This window comes from Solenopsis invicta, chromosome 4 (assembly GCF_016802725.1).
Source record: "Solenopsis invicta isolate M01_SB chromosome 4, UNIL_Sinv_3.0, whole genome shotgun sequence".
NCBI classification, from domain to species: Eukaryota; Metazoa; Arthropoda; class Insecta; order Hymenoptera; family Formicidae; genus Solenopsis; species Solenopsis invicta.
Window position 1 is genome coordinate 21,115,170 of NC_052667.1, and position 22,627 is coordinate 21,137,796.

The following is a 22,627-nucleotide window of genomic DNA, read 5'->3' on the forward strand; positions in this document are numbered from 1 at the left end:
CTATAAATATTCATAAAATTCATGTATTTGCTCCTAGCTCATTGTTCATGGCATTGCACTGGATGCTAGCTAGAAGACTTTTTCATTCCTATTCATACATTCAGAGCCAAACTCCTTCTTTCTGATTTCGTATGTTATATTACCTCTAAATTATGGGTTTTCCAGAATAATTGTTATTAGCTATATAGAACAAAAGAAATAGCATTCGAATGATTTGCAGAAAGTATGGAGATCGTGGCGACTATATTTCCTTATTATCGTATTTTATTTGGCTGTTATCTTATACACAGTGGCAGCAATCCTTTATCCCCGCATACTCGATGGTTTCTTTTGGTTATGCGTTTCGTTTCATTGCCGAACATTTTTCTAAACTTTAAACAGGATATCGCTCGGTTCCCACAGCTAGTGCGCCACCAAGTAGCGGGTCAGCAGACAATTACGGCCGTTCCAATCACCCAGAGTTGTATGCCGGGGCCTATTCGGGCTCCGGTGGAGGGGGGAGGAGTGCAGCATATGAGATGAGACATCACAACAAGGTGTGACGATCCTAGGACGTCGTCACGGACGAGGACCACCAATCGCGGCGTTGCACCACGAGTCGTTGTGTAGAACGATTGCCAAATTCGAAGAGAACCGATCCACGTAAGGGACGATGTCTCCTAACCGAGGTCGAAGCAATAATGACGAGTTACAGCACAATGTTCGAACAGATTGAGAGGTCCGGCGATATATACTCTTTTACCTGAGTTGTGTAGAATTCATATAAAAAGCCGCGCGTAGATACAAAGAAAGTACGCATCGGTGATCAAATCGATCTCTCATTTTGTATCGGTTTGGTAGATGTAATTTCGCGAAAATGAACGTTGCGAACGGCGATTCGGAAGATTGACCGGAGTCACGATAATGAAGTAATAACGAATTATATAATAGAAATCGTGAGTACCGAGAATTTTATATGTAATCTTTTTTATGTAGCACCAATGCCGCGTCTTTCGCATCGCCGTTCAAAAATCTCGTCGCATGATCAAATTTTAGAATGCTTCGCCAGTGAAGGTGATATTGTTATATGATCAAAGTAATTTAAATCGATCCAACGTGTGATTCATTTCGCTTTAATGATCAACGCTGTATTCGCAGAGCGATGAACGCGACGGTGTTAAAAAGAAAAGTGTCGCTCGCATCTTCGTCCCTTGCCACTACGAAGATTTAAGGTCAAGATCGTATGGTCTTTGTGTGACGGCGTCCCTCGAGATGTCGATACTTCGTGCATGTCGCTCTCGAAAGTTAGATTAAGAGAATTTCTAAGACCTTGTTTGTTAGAAATCAAACAAGTTAGCGTGGGAAATTGGCAATAAGACAATATATGCCCTTTGGTAAACGGTAAGCGCATGTAAATGAGTTTTCCAAAGGCGGTTTGTTGTATTCATATTTCGTTTACAACTATAGAGTAAAGAGTCATCGTTTTAATTAGATCAAAATTTTATCGTGAAACAATAAACGATCTAATTTACTTATTTTTAAAATTTGATACGCGATTGAATTGCAGCAGATAAATTACAATATAGGCAAGAAAATTAGGACTATTGTGTATAAACTATCATCATGTACACACAGTTATTTTTTTATTTGCAATTTTACTATTATTTTAAACGGCTTTCTGGAGCGAAATGACACCCTACCATTACCAAACCATTACAGGTCATTTACTTGATCTCTGTACCATTGTAGAATAATAATTAACGATATGTATTATTCTTATACTAATTTGTATATTAGCCAATTTTGAAGTGAAGATATGCGAGATTGCGAAGGGTATAAGAGCAGCAACAACAAAATGATGCGTTTCTAGCGATTATTCCATTAACTATTACACGTGAATGAAAATGATATTGATTATTATTAAGCTATGCTGATTATTATTATTAATTAGTTATATCTTGCAGATGATAATTTATCTCCGCCTATTGCGAATGTTATAAGTTATATTTAATTAAAAAAACGAGTTTTATATAACATGCTATATTAAGTCGGGGGCTGCACCGTAAACACGCAATTATGCGTATAGCGGACCAAAGATGAGCCCTCTTATCGAAACGCGCGACATGTTATATTATATATATAAAAAGTATATATATACATATATATATACATGGGCTCACACACGTACACAGCTGCATACTCGTAAGCGAGAAACACTAGATCGGTTCTTATCCTCGAGGTGAATCGTATCTGGTACTGTCAACCCGTTATCGATACGATTAATGCACTTCCCTTCTCTAAAACGCCAAATCTAACGAACGAGTTCTTTTTTCGCGTGTCTCTTATCAACGTTTTTATGCAACAGGTAACAAACGTTGCGATTGGTGTCCGTTCCTGTTTGAATATATTCCATTTACAATGAATAATAACGCAAGTATACGCGATATTTAAATTAGCGGTAACAAATCGAATTAAATTGTCTCAAAGAAAAGCTGTGTGCTAGAGATTAAATTTATTTCTTTTTATCTAATTAGATTTTTATGATATGTTTTTATTACTTTTATGATTCATACTTTTAATGTAACGAACGAACAAATGCAATTTTTGCAATATAAGATTAAAAAGCAGATTAGCTTTGCAAGGTTTCATCAATTTCCTTATTATTACATAGAATCGTTCATATAGCAGAGCATTTATCTTTTAAATTTCAGTGCAGATAAAACAATAATGACACAAATGTTTATATTGTTTTTGTAATATTATAAACAAAATGAAACTAAAACTTTGGAAATTTGGCATTAATCTTTGTTTTTCAGTCATGTAGAAATTCGTAGAGTATAAATAATCGGAATTCAATCGCATTTTTAAATATCGATTAGTGTGATCAATATATCTCTATGTCTATTCGCGATTGAATTACAGCTCCTCTGCGTTGTAACTTTAAGACTGTGTTTTATCTACGCGGAAAGTTGGATATAAGAGATGCAAGAAACGCGAAACGCGAGGAGGTGCCAGCAAAGACGCTATAAATACGAGTTTGCGGATCGTGTGGAAATGTACAATAGACGCAATGTGATTATTAGATGGATTATGAGGTCTTGTGAGGAAAAAAATAAGCGAAAGGAATTACGAGAAAAATGGGACGGAAAGTAAAAGTTTTTTGGGCGCGTACGAGAAAATATTGTGAGAGACTACGAAAGAGATAAATCGCGAGTGTGTGTATATCTGTGTAAATATACCGATATTATAAAATGATTATATAACCATAACAGATGGTAAAGCGAATACAAAAAATACTTGTTTTTATATCAGATCTGTATTATAGCGAAATATTATTCTGTATTTTGTAATCAGAACGGAAGTTTAAGGATGACGTGCGAGTGTCTGTACGTGCGTGTAATCGAGCCTCTAGGTTTTTAAGTATGAGTTTCTTTGGTGATCCATCGTGGACCGGAGAAATCCGAACGATCAACGTTATTTAGGAAATTTTGAGATTTCTTGCGTATAGGCAAAAAAAAAAAAATTCGTTTGACCCCATTCGCCGCCGCTCGTGACATTATTAAAGAATTTAGTCTGTTTTAATGCGAGCAACAATCCGTGACGATCCACGGATGAGATTTTACTGCCAATGAACGTAGCCAGGTGCAATTTTCGATTGATTTTAATGCGTTATAGTATATCGCTAGAAATGTTTTCTGCCAATAAATAAATGTTAATTATGTCTTCTGATGCCACATGATGATAACGTAAATGCTTTAGAGAGTCATCAAATAAAGAAGACTTTTTATACGTCCTTTTTTAAATTTTATTTTATGCGGAAGAGAGAAGCTTTTCCATATGTTAAAGAAAAAGTACGAAATAACGTCGTTCGAGGAGTTATCGAGAGAATCTCTGAGTAGTCATTTCGTTCCGAGCCACTGCCATTTGACGAGCAATCTCGAGGTAGTTAGAACTTGCCTTCGGAACGAGCTGACGTCCCGATTGAACGTTATCGGTACGCGAAAACTACTTTTGCTTCCATTTCACTGCCACTACCATTTCGAATGACTGAACTGTTATGATCAAAGAGATCGCAGGTACAAATTTGTACGTGACATAATGGAGTATCCAAAGATGATAAAATAGAAAGCAATGCCTCGTTACGTTCCAAAAAAAGCCTAAAGAGCGAGCGTGAAATGGGGTCAGAACGTAGTTACTAGTTGACAATGAAGTCGCTTGCGCGCGTACGAAAGGATTAGTAAGAAATAAGGATAAATTCTCTTTCATCATTTGTCCCAGACCTCTAACTACATATGCTTAAGCTTATTCGTTTCCGCGGCATCTGGATTAAGATGCGATTTTAATCCTCCTCCCTGTGGTAAACGAATTTCCCCTACAGTTCGTTGCAGTAGTGTCAAGTCACCGTTATAAATCATATTGATAACAATAACGAAAGCGAAATCTTCAAAGGCCATTGTAATTGGCATGTGCCGTACACCGATCTTAATCCAGAACCGCATTACTGTGACGCGATGCACACACAACACACTACTCTATCACTTGTACATAATATTAGAGAAGGAAAGAACAAAAAGAAAATCGAAGATTATATTTTTTCTATCGATCCAAAAACGTGGTGACCTATCAACATCGTGCATCCGGGATTATTTAAGCGTAATTTCGTGCCCCTTTGTACCAAATCACCTTCGCGAACGACGAGTTGTCCCCTCCCCTTGCCCCTGAGAGGAGTCATATGTTTTTTATTTAAAGTGTTACTTGGATATCACAGAACACCAAGTGGCCCTTATGTTCGTGCCGTATCTATACTTTTAGTCAGTGATGCGTTGAATGATGCGTTCCTGAGATGTATCTCTTTATTGTAAATTATTATAACCGAGCATGATACTGACCAATCGCTGAACGTAGCTTCAGACCACCACTCTCTCTTTTCCCAAAATGTCTAGAATGCGGCGAGTGTTTTAAGGATATTATAAATAAAAGAATTATGATTGTGAATATCTCTTGTGTTACGTTAATGTGATTAAAAGAGACAAAACATTGTAAAGAATTAAATAAAGCATACATTTTACATTTACCCGCGTGTTATCTCTCTGGATCTGAAATCGTGGACAAGGATCGTGACAAGATTACGTTGTTTTGTACACATAGTTTTATTTGTTATATAAACTATTGTAAAAGAGTTACAATTGTACATTAAAAATGTCATAGTGGGTAAATGACGACCTACTGTGTGATACATGAATATCGCGATCTTTAACTTGAAGTCATAGGAGCTTACATCATGCAGCTCTGTGCAATAGAAAAATGCTTTGACATAAGATATAATAATACTTGATTGGAATTAAAGATATACAATTAAAGAATATTTTGAGCCGGATGTCAAATGTAATTGAGAGAATACTGTATATTACAAAAACACGCATATTACATATCACTTCGAATTATAAAAATTCGCGAGATAAATTGCCCGTTGATTACAATATTCCTCGATAATGATTTCGAGTAAACATTTTTACAAAAGCGGAATCAAATTTATACAAATGTTTTGCAATAAACACTTCAATACGGATTAACGCGCAATTTTTGCCGCAAGCAACGTAGGTAAAGTGCGTTATAATGCCGCAAGCTTGTACTGTTTTGTTGAAATATCGAGGAATAACTTGTCGATAACTTTATTAATCTTTTAAACAATCATATGTATTTACCACTCTTTCATGCTTTCGCTGACGCTATGCTTGTACTTTTTCAGCGACACTAACGGAAAACTAACGGAAAGTTTCACCTGGAAAATTATCGCTTGGACAAGCGACATAAGCATCTTTGTGATTGTCCCCCCGTTGTTACAAGTGGCGTAAAAAAATGGCCCTGAGTGGCAAGTAATAAATGCAGCACCCCGTTCTCGCTTGCAGTTTCGCTAATAAGTTCACTGCTGCGAGTGCTCGACCTTATACACATCATGATATGCATTGCGTATCAGTGCATATGGGAAACAACTCTCCAGTAAATCCATCGTCAAGAATGGAGATTCTTGAACTATCTGATCAAGCAAAAGATACACGGACTCCCTGTTTCGAGTTGCCTCTTTATCCGCTTCTTGGCCTAATCTTAACAAGCTTGACGAGGCCAGAGCGAGAAATTCTTTCATCCTATCCTCTATATCGTTCTGTCCGCAAATCGTAAACAATGCCCCGAATATATTGTTTATTGCGGTGGCCATGCAATGTATATTGTTGGAGTGACCCTCGAGCGACGCTCTGTAGAAGGAATTATCATTCCGAGCTAACTTCGGAATGGAAACCGCTACGAAGACCATCAGCAAGCAAACGAGCAGGTGCTCATCCTCATCGACCTCAGCCTTCTGATTTCGCAATGCTGTTGTCAAAGTGGGATCGACCTTGCAAGTCAAGCCTGCAGCCGACGTCATTTCGGACACAACGCGCATAGGATCACCGGATGGCAGATGATGTCTGAAGTCCAATATAGAGCTCAGTAGAAACGGTATACGTTCCTCTAACACGTCGACCAATGCCGACTGCGACAATTGTCGGAAGCTGAGAATTACGCCTATTATAGTAACTCGCTGAAGAACGTTGTCCACTTGCTGCAACTTCTTGAACTGCTCCTTCATCACCTCTGGCTTGTCGAAATTCTCTCTTAGAGAGATCAGTACATCCTTGTTCCCAGCTACTAGCTTCTTCAACTGTTGTACCTGACTGGCGATATGCCACATCAGATTCTCATTCAACATCTTCATGCCGTACGGTCCTATCAATTCCGCCAATGACCTTAGCTCGTTAATGTCGGAGAATTCCTCGGCGTTAAAAGGTATGGCACCTTCGACCGACAAGCTGACGAATGCCCGTTGATTCGCCGAATAGCAAATATTACCGGCGCTAACTCGCCTCAGTAGAACATCTGAATACCATTGCGTGTAGAGCGCGGCTATAGTCTTGTCACCATGACTGTCCAGCTCCTGCGTTTGTTGCAACAGGGCGTTGTTGAAGACACGTGTGATATCTATGTGCACGTAATTCTCGATGGTCTGAAGGACGTTCATATAAGATCTAACGCTGACAAAGAGCTCTGATGGTTTGGCTATCTCGCTGGTATCCGGATTGTACATGACCATTCCTACTAATGCTCTAGCGAATCGTGACTCCAGATGTTGGTGCAGATACTCTCTCGGTGCAAACGTGTACTCCCAGACATTAATAGTAGGACAGTAATTAATGGCATAACACAGCTCAGTGAGGGCCATGTGCAGCTTGTCCATCGTCGTCAATTCCTCCCGAGTCTTCCGGTAGCTCTCTATACCAGGTTTGTGAATCTCGTACATATTTTTTTTGTTCTTATCTTTCTTTTTGCGATTAACAACTTGTGAAATTAATAGAGCGCAGTGTTTCGGCAATAGCTTGTCGCTCATGTTACATTGCTCGTCGCAAATAGTTGTGATAATGTTCTTAGCTTCTTTGGCCATTTCATCCAGGAACATGTTGACGACGGACAGGCTTCTCTCGCGAATGTGATGACGTTCCTCTGGACAGAGTTCGTGGGTGCAACTTTGAAAATGGCTGCATATGAGAGGAAAAGCGACGATGTAACGATTCTGAGCAGGAAACTCAAGACACATGTGAAACTGATCCTCAAATATCTTACTGTAGAAGCAGAAGATAGACAAATCAGACGTCTCAACTAACATCTCGTCCAAATTGTCGACCATTTTCGTGTGGAAGATTACTGTATCCATGAAGGAAGCTAATTCTCTATTATCAGCCAGATTCATATTGCATTTCGCAATAGACATATAGGCCTGCAGCCTAAACCAATCCAATCGAAAGGCACGGAAATCAAACAATTCATTGTCCTCGACCTGCTTTACGGTGAGACTAGCTATAGTTGAACACATGTCACTAAGAATAGCCCCCTCGTCTTCTGGACAGACTGGAAGATTTTGTATCATCTGATGTAAGGCGGGGGCGTCGAATCCCGCAAGAAATTGGACGTAATACCTTTGAAGCACCTGAGAATATTTCTTTACCAACGCTCGCAATTCCTCGCAGTGGAAGAGTAATTCTGGCAGTTGACGGTCCACCAAATCCTCGCTACCTCGTCCTTTGCTTTTACCTTGAGTAGGAGGATTGTCTCCGTGTCTCAGCAGCCACAGCACCTCGTCTCTTGCGTGAGAGAGCCCCATTAATACCAGCAACGACTTTGGCCCCAGAAGACCAGGTTGATCCGTCAAAATTAAACCTAATTCCTTCAGCGCGGTCCTCAAGAATTTTCTTCTTTCTCTATGCCTGTAACCAGCCTTTTGTGCTGCTTGATTGTAACATTCTTTCACTTCCGATACTCTCTTGCCGTATCCTTTCATACCCTCGAAGAACGTCTGGATATATTGATGTATGTAAATTACTTCATCTCTAAACAACGCCAATACCCAACCGGATTCAAGAGCGGTAATCCACAGTTTGCTCGGCTGCTCCTGACTCAAGAACGTGTGACAAAGCGTAAATCCAAGTATCACCCATCTCTCAATTCTATCCAGACTCAACGTTTCGCAGGACATTGTGTCTGTCGCCGCTGCTTTCAGTATCTGGCCAGGACTACCGACGAGACTCAACTTTTGATCGGCCCTCCACGTATCAGCGGACAAGTTTCTACCAGGATATACTGGCCACAACGAAGTCAGAGCATTTTTCAGCAATTTAGAATGTGGAACAAATTCCTCAGAAAGTTTCTTCAATGGAGCGTCATAATCCATGATCATCTGGCCTAAACGAGGAAAGCTGGGATCAGATTGGCTGTGAACCATCTCGTGAGCCGCGTTGAAGAGCCCTAGCACCGCCTTGCGATCCTCGACCCGTGACAGAAGAATCATCAGGCTGACATATGTGATTACGAGATCCAGATAACCTTTAGTCAAATCAAAATTAATCGTAATATCCATGTGGACGCCGCACGCATCCATAGTGGTCAGGAGCTCACATACGTTGTCCTTAAAATCTAGCAGGTCGACGAATGTATAGTAGTATAACGACAAAGACTTGATGATCTCATTGCGAATGTTCATAATAGTCTGCAGCCCCTTTATGTCAATATTGGGGAACTTCCTGACGATCGTCTTGATGGAAGACTCTAACGCCTTGTCGGAGAGGAAGGCGGGCTTGGATTTGGCATCGCCGCAGGCCTTCTTGATATTGTAAATGCGTGTCAGCATACCTACACCTCTGTCGTTCAGGATGATCATCTTCTCAGCCAGCTTTTGCTGACTCGGCACGATGGGTCGGGCCATGACCGCGTTCGCTTGATTGCCCTCCTCACGCGATTGGCATCACCTGTCAACTTGTTAGCTGAATGTAAACTGACTGCGATCACTCGACCCCACCCCTGGTAGGGGAGTAATTTATCCCACCGGATACGCCGACTGTTTCCTCTGCTTACCTGCAAGGAAAAAACGACACTTGCTTCACGCGCTCTTATGATACTCCCGGCATCCGTGCCAGGATGATCCTCGACACGTACTCACCTTGTCGTCGTGATTACATGTTGCACGCGAATCACAACCGCAACCGCGATACGATAGGACGAGGCAGGCAGCTCTCCCTCGCTCCCTGTGCACCCGTGCTACGCTCCGAGAGGGCTCCGACACGGCGCCTACCGCACACCGCGTAAAGATTGCGCCACTATCGCCAGTACTACCAACGCTGCAAACTCGAACGCCCACTCCTTGCTCTATAACCGCTTTCGCGCGATTCGCCCAGATTCGCCGATTCGTCGTCGCACTGTATCAAAGAGGTTTCTCTCTGCCGAGGTCTAACTTGAATTTACAATTGGCATCGTAGTGTATGTCCACGTTGTAGAGACGGCGTGAGCCATCCGGTCGACGCAGCATCTGTCCACCTAATCGCTAGAAATTTTAATTCGTTAGTATAAGAACGACCACCGGCTGTGACTTTAATTTGGAGCATTTTAATGTCCATAAAATGTAAACATTTAATGTATTCAATGTCCACGAATCCTGTAGGTAATTCTGTTCACGATTTTGTGATTTTTTTCCGCACTAAATAAGTGAGATAGTTATAAGACAAACAAATACAAACGATCTGATAGACGTTTTTGACTATGTAATCTACCTCACTTAAATTAATGTATCCAAATCTAATCCATTTTATTCCTGATCAAAGCATCTTAATTGTTTACGCCTAAAATATATAATCAACATTAATATATACGTAACAAAAACGTGTCTTCTATGTAAACAATAATTGATGGATTACAAAAAGTTTTGATTTTATTAAAAATTATATTCCATTTTTTATTTTTCATATTTTCACTTTTTTAATATTACAGTCATAGATATGTTAACAATTTTATAACTTAGTTACTTTTTTTACATTGAATTATCTAATTTATAATAATTAACATTGCATTGTCTAGTCGAAAAGGATTCATATAACACATATAATACGTAATAAAATAATTTATAGACAATCGTAAAATGTAAGGTACAATTTTGCTTTTGGTCATAGCACAGAAGAGAGCCACAAAATGGTGGATATTACCCATAGGGTTTCATAGACATCGGTTACGTAGTTCAACATCCACATTATATGGATATAGAGGCGCTCCAAAGTAAAGCTATCACAGCTAAATTCCGCTCTCAGGTTTTTTTTTTATTATACTGTCACCGACACCCACCCGCAGGTGGCGCGCCGAGCGGAGCATTAGCTTTTGAAATCGCGATGTGTTACGCAGCGAGGGAGATTTTGCTCGTGCACGGTGAGTGCATTCTCACTTTTGTATGCCGTGTATCGTCATGAGAAATGTAATTTCAGATGGCGAATCGATGGCGAGTCGGATTGCTGCTGGAAACAACGTGGATCGAGCTCTGGATGTGAACGAAAGCGGATGCAGAGGCCTGGACCAAACCGCGGTGGCGGCGCGACCAAGCGGCGCGCGTCGTTTCGTCAGTTGCGACGCGAGATTCTTCTCGCCAGGTATTTATACATTTATTATCACGTTATATAATTACTATTAACAACAAGTTTGAAATTCGATGAAGATGTCATGCTTATATATAAGACCGCCTGTATTAGTTATGGCGGATTTTAGTACTGAATAAAATCACAATTAATCTATGAACTGTGCGCCGCATAATGGCGGTTATCTAACATTGGTTGTCGGTGGAAAGTAACATCACGTCCTCGATAGTCGAATCAGTAGGCGATTAAACGAACAAAATTGGCTATCCAAAGTACTGTCTGTCGTAATCGAATATTCCAAAATCTACTTGCAACCATTGGCGTCCCTTTTCAAATGAGAAATTTTCGGCGTTCGATTTTCGTCGCCCGCTTTGCGAGTAATATTCCGACGACAATCGTCGCCTCTGTGACATTTGCGCGAGGCAGGGGCAATTTCGCGGTGCGGCACACCGAGAACATAGGGGAGCAGATTGGAATTACGCGAAATCGAATCCGCTCATCATTTTCTGCGCGGCGACAAAGCCGCGGAATTTCGGGTCCGCTTTGTCGCTGGTGCCATCTGCCGGCGCAACACTGCACTTGATTTACCTCCTGTTACCACTACGGGCAATATTTATCAACCAGCCAACAGAACGCGTTTCATAAATTTATTTGCTGAATTTTTAAATATATTTTTAAACATTATACCGCTTATGGAATAGATGGCAGCCCTAAATTCATGCAAGTTATATGATGTGAAATCATCTAAAATAGAATATTTACTGTGAATTATTTAAAAGTAATAATGTTTTTTAAAAATGGAGAGACGCAATATAAAATATTAAAAAAACATATTTTATTGATACTATTTATTTATAGGGCAGCTACATGTAAACATTAAAGAATATAAATACATGAAGAACTATGAAAAAATATATAAAATTTATTATATTTGTCAGCATAAAACCAAAGTTAGCGTAAATATATATACTAAGAGAAAAAATATCTTAAAACAAAAAAATTTAAGGCTTTACACACATTGATGGAATATTAGATATTAAGAATAAGAATCAAAATTGTATAAGAACCAGTTTTTCAATGAATATTGAATTTTACGCACAATGGACATATTAATGAAATATAAGACATAAATGTGTTCTACGAAGCACAACATAATTTATTATTTATCTATACTGTTTATAGGGAAAATTATTTTAAAACTCTAATTCCTGTTCCTAATATCTAATATTTTTTTATTGTGCGTCTGACCTGACTGAATACAAAAAATTATTTACTCAATAAATTTTAATAGTTTATTTGTTTGCAGTCAAGTTAAAAATATTTTAATTGAAATATTTATGTGAATAAAATAAATACATATTTTTTAATCAAACATTCTCTCTCTCTTTTTCTTTCTCTCTCTGTCTTCTTGGAGCTCTAGAAAATATTTATTATTAAATTATTTTTATATTTAAGACAATTAGATTTTTTAATCTAAGAAAATTTAATTAAATTTAATAACATTATTAGCTTATTTAAGTATTATTTATTATTTAAATGTAAAGAATATAATAATACATAATTATATGCTTAATGCAATATGTCTGTATTTATTTAATAATAAAATTATATAAGCTATAATTAAATATAGAAAAGTAAATATTTTTAATTAAATAGAACAAACAAATCCTTGTATCAAAAAATACGGTTTTAAGAAAATGTATTTTTTTTACTTAAAAAATTTTTTTCTTGTTGTCAGTGTAACTTTTAAAGAATGACACTATTTTGACCATAGACGTAAATTATTTAAAATAATTACAGAAAGATTATCGGCAAAGGAATTTACCCAATACTCGTATCAAAATTTATAACAAGGAAAAGAAAAAGAGGGAGAGAGAGAGGAATGCAGCAGAGTTTCACAAAATCTAAAGTTAAAGATCGCTTTTTTACTTTGTGCTCGCTGAATGATTGATAATCCCGAATAGCGTACATAACTTAGTATTTACAGAGACATAATATATCATTCTCGTACGCGGTATAGGATACTTTGCGGAATAGTATCGGGCGCGCGAGTAACCCAGAACTGATATCCGTCATACGTCGGGGAAAACGGCGCGCAGTCAGGCAAAAAGTCCACCGCTATCTAGATGTATGATAATGGATATAATCCTTCGGGTACCTTATCTCTTATGAGCGTTATTCGTTTATGAGCGCTTTTGGATACCGTTCAATTCTCGTCTCGTCCTTCTTCGCCATCTCGACGGCGTGGACGGGATTCCTCTCCCTGGCCCGTTGGCTCGGTTTTACTACTTTCCCATTTTTCATTAGCACAATCAAACTGGCCGTACGCGGAGAAACAATGGCTTCTTGCCGGTCTTCGGCATGGGCGTTTCTCCGCGGAGAAAAAAGCGTATAGATTATCGACCGATAGAGAGGGGCTTGGCCGTTGTGTTTGCCCTCTCGTTCGCTTTTCTCGGACGTAAACCGAAAGTGAGAGAGAGAGAGAGAGAGAGAGAGGGGAGGGGGAGAAGGAGAAACGAAGAACGGTTCTCCTAGTTGGTCTCTCTTGATTTGCAACAAGCGCGAATCACCTCTGTTGACTGCGAATTCGTAATTGTTTCCTGTTCGGAGGAGAAGGCCAGGTGGAATGACTAACGACCAATTTCCTTCGGCAGGCGAGTCATTCCCCGGTATGATCGATCCGATTATCGCTCGGCGTGTTCGTCCTCGCGAGTTCGAGTCGCGTACATCACGATTCCCTCTTTCGTCCCTCTTTCAAATGGTTGGTTGCAGCTCGACGACGAATCCCGTGCCTCCTTGAAAAAAATATTCTCGCAGATCGTGGAATTTTACGGGGCTTTACTCGATAAATCGGAATCAGCTCGAAGATTTAGTAAGGATTAAAACGTAGTGACGTGTCTATTATGCGGTTTAATTCCTTGAGTAATATTCTATTGAACTACGCTTCGATTTAGATTTGTGCATGAATAATAATCATTTTATCTCTGTGCCATTTGTCATTAAAACTATTATACATATATTGTTTGAATTCTTAATCTCAGAATCGACTGTAATATTTATCGCGTGCAAGAAATTAAAAGTAACAAGCTCCTTAGCTTCACTCAAAGAAAAGTTATATTTAAATTAATGAACTCGATTTTTTTTAAGTTGAAGTGAAATTACATTTGAGGAAAATTAAAATTTATTTGATTTCCAGAAATAACTTTTCAGCTTTTTTCTAAATAAATAAATTGTTTGTTCAAATTATTTGTGTAATTTAAAGAAATAATTTTTTAATCCAAAAGAAGTACTGATGAAAATGTAAGAAATAATTTAGTTGTTCTAGTTTTAAAAATATATTTCTTTCATTTGTAAAAAAAGATTTGCATTGCACAACCAAAAATTATTTTTTTACTTCTAATAAAAGGAACAACTAAATAATTTCTTGAAATTAAAGAAACTTTTGTCTGGGTGAAGTGATATTGTTACTAGTACTTTTTTATAATAACGGTTCGGTAATAACGTTACAATTTTCTATAACAGTAATGGTAAATCCAAGATTAGAATAATCATTCCTTGACAATCAATTTATTACCACTACCGTAAAAAATTGTAATGTTGTTACCAAATCGTTATTATAAAACAAAATAAAAGTAACTAACGGTGACTCGTTATTTGTAACGTAATACTTCTCATCCCTGGCTTTATATCGCAGTAAAGAAGATTCTGAAATTATCTAGCACAGTAAAAATAAATTGAGAGATTATGAGAATATCGCGAGCAAATACCAAAATAAAAGTTAATGCCATTAAATAAAAATATAAGAGTTAAAGATATATTGTGCTGAAATACGTCAGTCTATATAGACTTAAACACGTAACCACGAAGATGTCCAACAGTGGCGTTTCCTAACGACGTATCTGGGGTAAAGGGGAGGCAATTGGGGCGGCTTTAATTATCTCGCGGGTTTCCTAACGTGCAATTAATTCCGAATGCGGTTTAGTTTAGCGAACGAAGAGCAAACAATGTATTACGCCCTAGGCCGTCTAAACGTAGATGGTTACCACGGAATCGAGGGGCCTGGAAGGGCCAGGAGGGGACTGGAGAGGATTGGCGGGGTCGCTTAAGAGGCAATGGGGATAGCGTTAGGCCACTTTACGCAAATAGCATGGATCCACCAGATAGTGCATACTTCCTGTAACGCGCCATACGTACACCCCTCCGTTTACTCGTCTTGCCAGCCACGTCCCTCGCCACCCTTTTCACGGTTTTCCACCCCTCTCACGGCCGCGTACGCGAGGTTAACGCTCCATGAACTTGTGATTGTCTTCAATGTGAACCCGCGGTTTTAGCGGAGGCATGTTCTCCGCCTCTCGATTTTGCGGCTTTTTCTGAATGCCCAACTCCACATATCCTCGCACATCACACAGTGTTCGTTATCTATTCCGGCTTCAATCGGCGATGTATAATTGGAGTTCAAATTTACAAAGAAAAAAGACGTATTGGTTTTTCTCTGAATAATTCAGTCAGTAAGGAAAGCTTTGCGCCAAGGTTCGTAATGACGCAAGCGTTTCAAGTGTCGAGTTTTTATAGCAATTTCGGCAGTTTCATGTTTATTCGAGCGATAGGGAGATCGGAGATTTCTTTGCGAGATTTTGTACACGGATTGAAAATTCAATTCGCCGTTCGTGAGAGTGAATTTTTTTTTTTATGAAACGAGGCCGAGCATCGGAAGGTAGCTCGTAGCAGAAGGGAACCGAACGTAATTAACTCTGCTGGTGTATTACGAATCAATAGCGTACGCGTATATTGGATACGTCCTATTGGCATACATGTATTTGTATATTGCATGCTATTATGTATCAGCCGCAAGCGATGTATGTATATGTAGATATATGTGTGTATGTGTATGTATGTATGTATGTATGTATGTATATATGTATATATGTATGTGTATGTGTATATATATATATATATATATATATATATACACACACACATATGTATAGTATATTGTATATGTATATGTATGTATGTATGTATGTATGTATGTGTATATATGTATGTATGTATGTATGTGTATATATTTGTGTGTGTATATATATATATTTATATATATATATATATATATATATATATATATATATATATATATATAATAAATGTGTAATATGTTGACAATCAAGATTGAAAGCGTTGAATATCTCAATTAACGTTCAAGCGATAATTGGGAGTATCAAATATTTTTCTCCCGATATATTAATTGCGATGCTAATAATCAAGGAAAATTTGTATCCAGAGTTTGTTCATAAAATTGCGAGAGTAAATGCTATTACCAAGGAATTACGATAAAATTACAGAGGCTTTGTGAAAATCCATAATCTTTTCTTGCAACTATATAATTAATGATTGCGAATTAATATATATTTTGAGACTGAAAGTAGTAATTTAGTAATAAATTATCTCATGAAGTTTTTTATGTAGAACTCATTGAACTCGATATTCTCAGCTACTATAAACAGCTTTCTTATCTGCCATTTCAAGTTGACGTTAATTAATCCTTTTGTTTCGTCACATTAAAAATATTGGAATATAAAAGAACATGAATTTCACAGGCCACCGAAAACTTGCAGAATAAAATGAAATTTGAATCTAATAAAGGAAATATGCAAATCGGTAGACGGCAAGGTAGTAACCAAACTCAAAAATACACAAAATCCAGAAAGTAAGAACGAACAAAACGTGGTAGTGTAAATTCGAAAAGAAGGTAGACAGAGAATACATCCACTAGATTCACCAGAGAGAGAGAGAGAGAGAGAGAGAGAGGGGGGGGGAGAAAGAAAGGGACGAAAAAGGTGAAGGGAGACAGGGAGAGGAATAGTTCGCGCGAAGCGAATGACTGTGATTCGTCCAATTATCGGTTGGCACCAAAAGTGCTGGGTCTGGCTCGCCTGCCAAATGGGAAATAGCCGGCGAACTGCAGAGGCAAGCTATAGCTGTAGTTATGGACCTACGGACTCTGCGCGCGGACTGTATGGATCCCCTCTTTCTCTATCTCTTTTTCTCTGTAATCTCTCTCCGTCTCTCCGTCTCTCTCTCTCTCTCTCTCTCTCTCTCTCTCTCTCTCTCTCTCTGACGGCATCATACGGACTTTTACGGTAGGGAGGCTGCCGGACGATGTAAACGACAATCGCCGAAAGATAATTTCGCCCCGTAGGATTCGACGATTTTCTGCCGGGATGACTTCGTGAGAGCTCGCGCGCTCGCGAACGGAAACCCGAAGGAATTGTAAAAATCCAATTGGAATTAGGACGTCGCACGGGCGAGCTATCGGTTTCTCAAATTGCGTTTGAATATTCGTGTAACGCGGCGGGACGGCGGTTACTAAAAAATCGGGAAGCCGTATCGATAATCGATACATGAAGCTAATCAATTCTGGCTGACTCGATATTGCCTCTGCTACGCGAAGCAACGTGAATAGACGATAACAGACCACTGGTTCGGTCATGTCATCCATAAGAAAATCAGCTTCGCGAAATGTAACGATATCAAAATAGGACAGTTAATATTTTATGTGACTGAACACTGTCCGAGTAAAAATTGGATACTGATCTGACAGTTTTCCTCACTCGAGTGAGGGAAGGTAATCGGGGTTTTAATTTCGGACTTAATTATTCATGAATTAAACCGCATACACCGAAACTCCGTTTTCCACCTATTTGAAATACATAATTCGCGAAAGCGGCGCTTTAAAATTTAAATATTGTCAAGCTAAAACCGGCCGTTTTACCATTTTAATTCTGTATTCATAACATAACGTCATATAACGTGTGTCGTATCGACCTCGTCGCGTTAATATTCAACGGGTGTCGTAGAAAATACCGCCATGGGTAGATGCAGCGGTCATCGATACAGTGCATTTGCAAAATCGCGAGTCGCCGGATTTTGCCGGTCAATCGCCCGTCGTTCCTTCTTCCGTTGCGCGTTCACGCTCGGCTTAACGCGCTCCGAGACTGGTAAATGACGTCATTAACGAGGACTAAAGTGCTGACGCGTCGAGACTAACCCCAACCTTTGACCCACAGTTTACCCCCGTCCAGTTTCTCTCTCCACCCCTCGAGATCGATGCGTCGATTTCCGATGCCCCGTACCGCCGTCGTAAAGTTGGATAGAACCTTGCCGAGCATTCTGCGCGGCGAACGGGTCAAAGGGACCTCGATCGCATAATATATCTCCATCCCTGGGATAAGTACGCGTTTTATCAACCTCACGTATCTCACTCTCTTCATACCCTATACAAAAACAGTTAATATATCGAGAATGGCGCGGCCGCCGTTGTGCCTGACATTAACGCGCCGAATATATCGACAGAAAGAGAGGGTGGAAAAAAAAAATTGCGTCGAGCGGAAAGTATTTACGAGCTTATGCTAATATTGAGATATCTGGCGTAGCAATATCGGGCATATATCTCGGGCTTATATCACGCCGGCGCTCTTCTTTATGCTAATCCATCAATTTAACCCGATAGATATATTGCAGTTTCATTTTTGGGACATTGCGGATTATTATGATTCTCTCGTCGTATATCACGAGTGTCATTTCTTTTTTTTTTCATTTATTTATTGATTTGCGACCTATTTCGAGCGTCAACGATGCGTAATACATCCCTTTCACTGGCATCGCTGCATCGGGAACTTTTCAGAAATGAAACTGTATCGGGATCGGGATAGCGCGGATCAAGATGGATTTTAAGAAGACGCGCGATGCACTTACGATGCACGCGCGGTTACGTTTTTCGCATAACGTAAGAGCTCGTAAGCGCGACTGTTGATAAGTAAGCCCGGCCTCGCGCGCGTATGCGTACATATAATTACGTATTCCGTTACACACGTGCGCGCAACAGGATGAGTTCGTTAGAATTTCATACGCTTCGAAAGATTCTCCGGGATTATGCGCGAATTCGATGTTCGCACAGCGGAGATGTGTTGGTGCGCCCGCCGGATCCCGCCAGTCGGCAGAGGGGGAGCACGGTGGGAAATTACGCTCTGAATTATAAATACCGACAAGGCGGATTAAGGGAAACGGATTATATAGTCGCTACGTAGTCGCGATTCCTTATCCTTGCCCGATCTTTCATTTTGTCGCCGCACGGCTGAACGAATTCTAATTCGCTGGCAATGGCAAGTGATTCGTGTAAATTTCCAAACACGCGGAATGAACTTGAGCCATGCACGCTCGTGACTCTTTAATAATTTTTCAGATCTTTTTAAACGCGCGCACAATAGCTTTTTGAAAGACGGATGTCCTTTTTCGCGGAGGGAGAGAGAGAAAGAGAGAAAGGTAGACTCGCGGCTCCGTATAATTTAACGGGTCCGATATGATCCGCGCGTAGCGTGAAACGTTCACCGGTTCTGTACAGATACTGGGAATGGTAATTGGTGAGGTAGGTATGCAGATACGCGCCACATGTATTCTGGATGCGACAGGGCGCGCGGGGGTAACGGGCGGGTGAGTCGCACTAATATACTCACACGTGTTAGCGATCGTGTCCCCAGGATTTGATTGTCCGTGTTGCCTGGAGAATTATCGAGCCCGCTGAATTCCGCCGCGGCATTTGCAAGCGGAAGTACGCGCGCTACGATTCAGAAACATTGCCCGCGTTGTCGGGCCAGCAGGATATGCCATGTGTGATTGCTTCCCACAGTTGCCAAGTTATATGCGCGTTAACTGTAAAAGGAGCACACAGTTGGTATGACGAGCGTATTGTGACGGCCGACCATGATTGTCGAGTCGTTATGCGTTGTGCCCTGTTACAGTCGATATCTAGGAGAACATTCGATATTGGCTCGCGACAATAGATGACAAAATAGGTCATGAATTTTGAATTATAATTCCTTTCTGGTCTTGTGATATAACTTCTTATATATATTAATATCCTCATATTTGAAACATGTACATATTTTGTTATTGCATGTACTAAGAAAATAATTTTTCAAAAATATTTTTTTTTAAATAAATAGACATAATTTTGTATTATTACATTTTTTACATTTAAATAATGATTTTACAAATAAGCTAATAATATTATGAAACTTAATTATATTGTTTTAGATTTAAAAATCCGATTATCTTGAATATAAAAATAATTTATTGAACATAAAATATTATTTCTTTATTTTATTTACATAAATATTTCAATTAAAATATTTGTAATTTGATTCCAAGTAAATATTATAAGCTGTTAGGATCCATCAAGTAAATATTTTTAAGTAAAACTTTTTTGTTTTTTAAGATATTCTTTTAGTGTATATCTCTTGTACAGTCGAAAAGTATATAATAGTACTCGGCTGTAATGACTATTGTGATGACTATCGTTGTCTTTAGTTTATCACTGATTGCAATTTTTAAAACGCAAAGTAGTCATAAGTAATGTCGAAATTGCAAAATCATACTTGCATGAATTCGTCTGTAGCAGAGTAGTACTGTAAATGTCAAGACGTCTACATGAATCATTTACGTGTTACGTTATATTTACACGTACCTTTTTCATGTATATTCAATTATATTTTGCGAGATCTATATTTTTGAAATACTTAATAAAATATTTATAACACATACACATGAATGTATAACTTATCTGATCTATTCATAGATATCTTAACAGTATGTTACAGACATTCTTTGAGATAAAAGCAACGAGAGGAAGCCAACACCTAAATTGTCGCCGATTGTCAATAAAGTAAACGAACCGTAGCCGGTTCGTCGCGTCGCGCGTTTATTCCGGGAGTGCCGTTTAAGTTATCAGACTAATAGACTTTTCATAACTCCCATTCGATAGAATCCTAATTCGAGGGCCGGGAATCGCACCCCCGCTGCTTGGCAGTGGATATCTTCTCTCTGGGGCGTTGCGTATGGTGGCTAAGAAAGACGGCGCACCGCGACGTTCCATGCCGAGTGCCCGTGCACGAGGTAATGCCGGGCCGCGTGTACGACATGCCCCGTGTGCATGTTGCGCGGCTGTCTGGTTGTGTGAGGTTACACGCTCTGTCTCTGACGATCGGTTCGGTCCTAAGCGGTAAGAGTTCGGATCAGTTGCCTTGGATTTGCACGTTTCTCTTGCTCTCGTCCACCATCCTAAGGCTTTCTTAGATTCTTGATACCCTTTTTGGATTCTTTGGATTTGAGGTTCGAGCTAGGTGAATGACATTTAATCTGACTTGGTCAGAACTTGGCCTTGTAGGTTAAGCTTGTGACGAGAGGCTGGCTCTCATTTCCTGATTCGTCTAAAATGCTAGACGTCGGCAATGAGTACCTTCTTCTCTCGTCCTGCCGGAGTGTCTTGTCGACGCCGCTTGGATATAAGATCCAGTGGGACTGATCTCGATGATCCGTTGGCTGGGCGTATGAACGAGTCAATTTTAGACGTGATTTTTGTGAGACAAGAGGCTTCGGATTCAATGCTATTGATTTCGTTTTCTTCCGCGTGGGGCTTACCTTTTTTCGGGGGCGGGTACGCGTGCGTCCTACTCGCCGACTCGGGGTGCTGAATCCATGGGAATCCTTCTGAATGGGAACTCATATCATGGGTTTTATAAACTCAAAGTATCGCAGTGTGTTCGCGCGAAAGACTTATAAATATATTTAATTAGTCCACGGGCGCAATTTTAGTGTTTAACGCGAGTGTTCCGCGAGTGTTTTACAAGTGCAACGACAGGAGGAGGCTTGACAATCTGAGAGGAGGAGGAGGCCTGGGAGGCAGCGGGCGATGGCTGAACAACCTTGGGGTAAGTAATATAATTGCGAAAAGTATCACCACATATGCCTCCGTGGTTGGTTGAGTTGGTTGAGTGGTCAAAGTGGCACTCGTCCAGAAAAATCTGGAGGTCCCATGTTCGATGTCTGGTAGACGTGTTATTTTTTGTAACAAGTTCCTTACAGCTGTTAAGGGAAAAGGTTTCTTATTGATTTTATTGACATGTTAAATGCTTGTTAGCATCGTTTACTATTAAATTGACTTTCAATGTAATAATAATGTGATATTACTATGTCTTATTTAAAACTTAAAATTGTATTTGAAGACCGAAAATTTATTTGGCGCGTACTTTCATAAACTGAAAAAATGTATATAAATATCAGTACAAAAATCTAGCTATTACTATTAGATTCCTCATTTATTTATATTTGAAAATAGTACAATTTATTATATATTATTTAGATTTTTACTAATCATTTATTCCCATTTACTTGCTGATTCCTGAGAGAGACATTGCTATTTTGAATTTTTATTTTTAAGTAAATTGACTTATTAACTTATCAAATATATAATTTTGTATTATTAAATTTTTTACATTTAAATAATAATTTTACAAATTGTGTAATATTAAACATAACTAAATTGTTTTCTTGGACTAAAAAATCTGATTACCTTGATTATGAAAATAATCTAACAGTAAATATTATCTTGAATTGCAAGAAAAAATATTTAATTAAAAATTTTTTATTTCTCCATTTTATTTGCATAAATATTTTAATTAAGAAATTTTTAACTTGACTGCACATAAATAAGCTTAGGACCTACCAAGTAAATAATTTTTTCTGCTGCATCTATGGTTATCAAATTGCATAAATGTGATAAAGCTGATAAAATTTATTTTAAATGACGCTAATAGAAGTGGCAAATCCTGCGC

General features: G+C 39.1%; 2 protein-coding genes and 1 long non-coding RNA gene across 5 annotated transcripts in view; 2 read left to right on the plus strand and 1 right to left on the minus strand.

Moving 5' to 3' along the window:
* LOC105201458 (disintegrin and metalloproteinase domain-containing protein 10) overlaps positions 1–5,053 on the plus strand; it is a 121,735-nt gene extending 116,682 nt beyond the window's left edge. Inside the window, exon 15 of one of the 2 annotated variants that reach the window (XM_011169475.3) lies at positions 382–5,053. In XM_011169475.3, the coding sequence (XP_011167777.1) occupies positions 382–542 (161 nt within the window). In that variant the 3' untranslated portion in view covers positions 543–5,053. The remainder of the gene's footprint in view (positions 1–381) is intronic. The other variant, XM_011169476.3, reaches the window with a different exon arrangement.
* A 57-nt stretch (positions 5,054–5,110) lies between these two features.
* On the minus strand, positions 5,111–9,651 carry LOC105201457 (membrane-associated protein Hem). Of its 2 annotated transcripts, none has more exons than XM_011169473.3 (2): positions 9,506–9,651; positions 5,111–9,420 (listed from the first exon to the last, which is right to left on the minus strand). In XM_011169473.3, the coding sequence occupies exon 2, from the start codon at positions 9,269–9,271 to the stop codon at positions 5,903–5,905; it is 3,369 nt and encodes a 1,122-aa protein (XP_011167775.1). In that variant the 5' UTR covers positions 9,272–9,420; positions 9,506–9,651; the 3' UTR covers positions 5,111–5,902. The 2 variants fall into 2 exon arrangements, with proteins under 2 accessions (XP_011167775.1, XP_011167776.1); XM_011169474.3 differs by having other exon boundaries at positions 5,111–9,321; positions 9,506–9,632.
* Positions 9,652–9,774: 123 nt separating this feature from the next.
* Positions 9,775–22,255, plus strand: LOC120357519. The gene is made up of 4 exons (XR_005574513.1): positions 9,775–9,902; positions 10,684–10,758; positions 10,815–10,976; positions 20,605–22,255. It is a non-coding gene; the product is annotated as an uncharacterized LOC120357519 (long non-coding RNA).
* The last annotated feature ends 372 nt before the right edge of the window (positions 22,256–22,627 follow it).

Coding starts and splice junctions, on each gene's coding strand:
- LOC105201457 (XM_011169473.3), bottom strand. CDS start 9,271: ATGGCCCGACCCATCGTGCCGAGTCAGCAAAAGCTGGCTGAGAAGATG.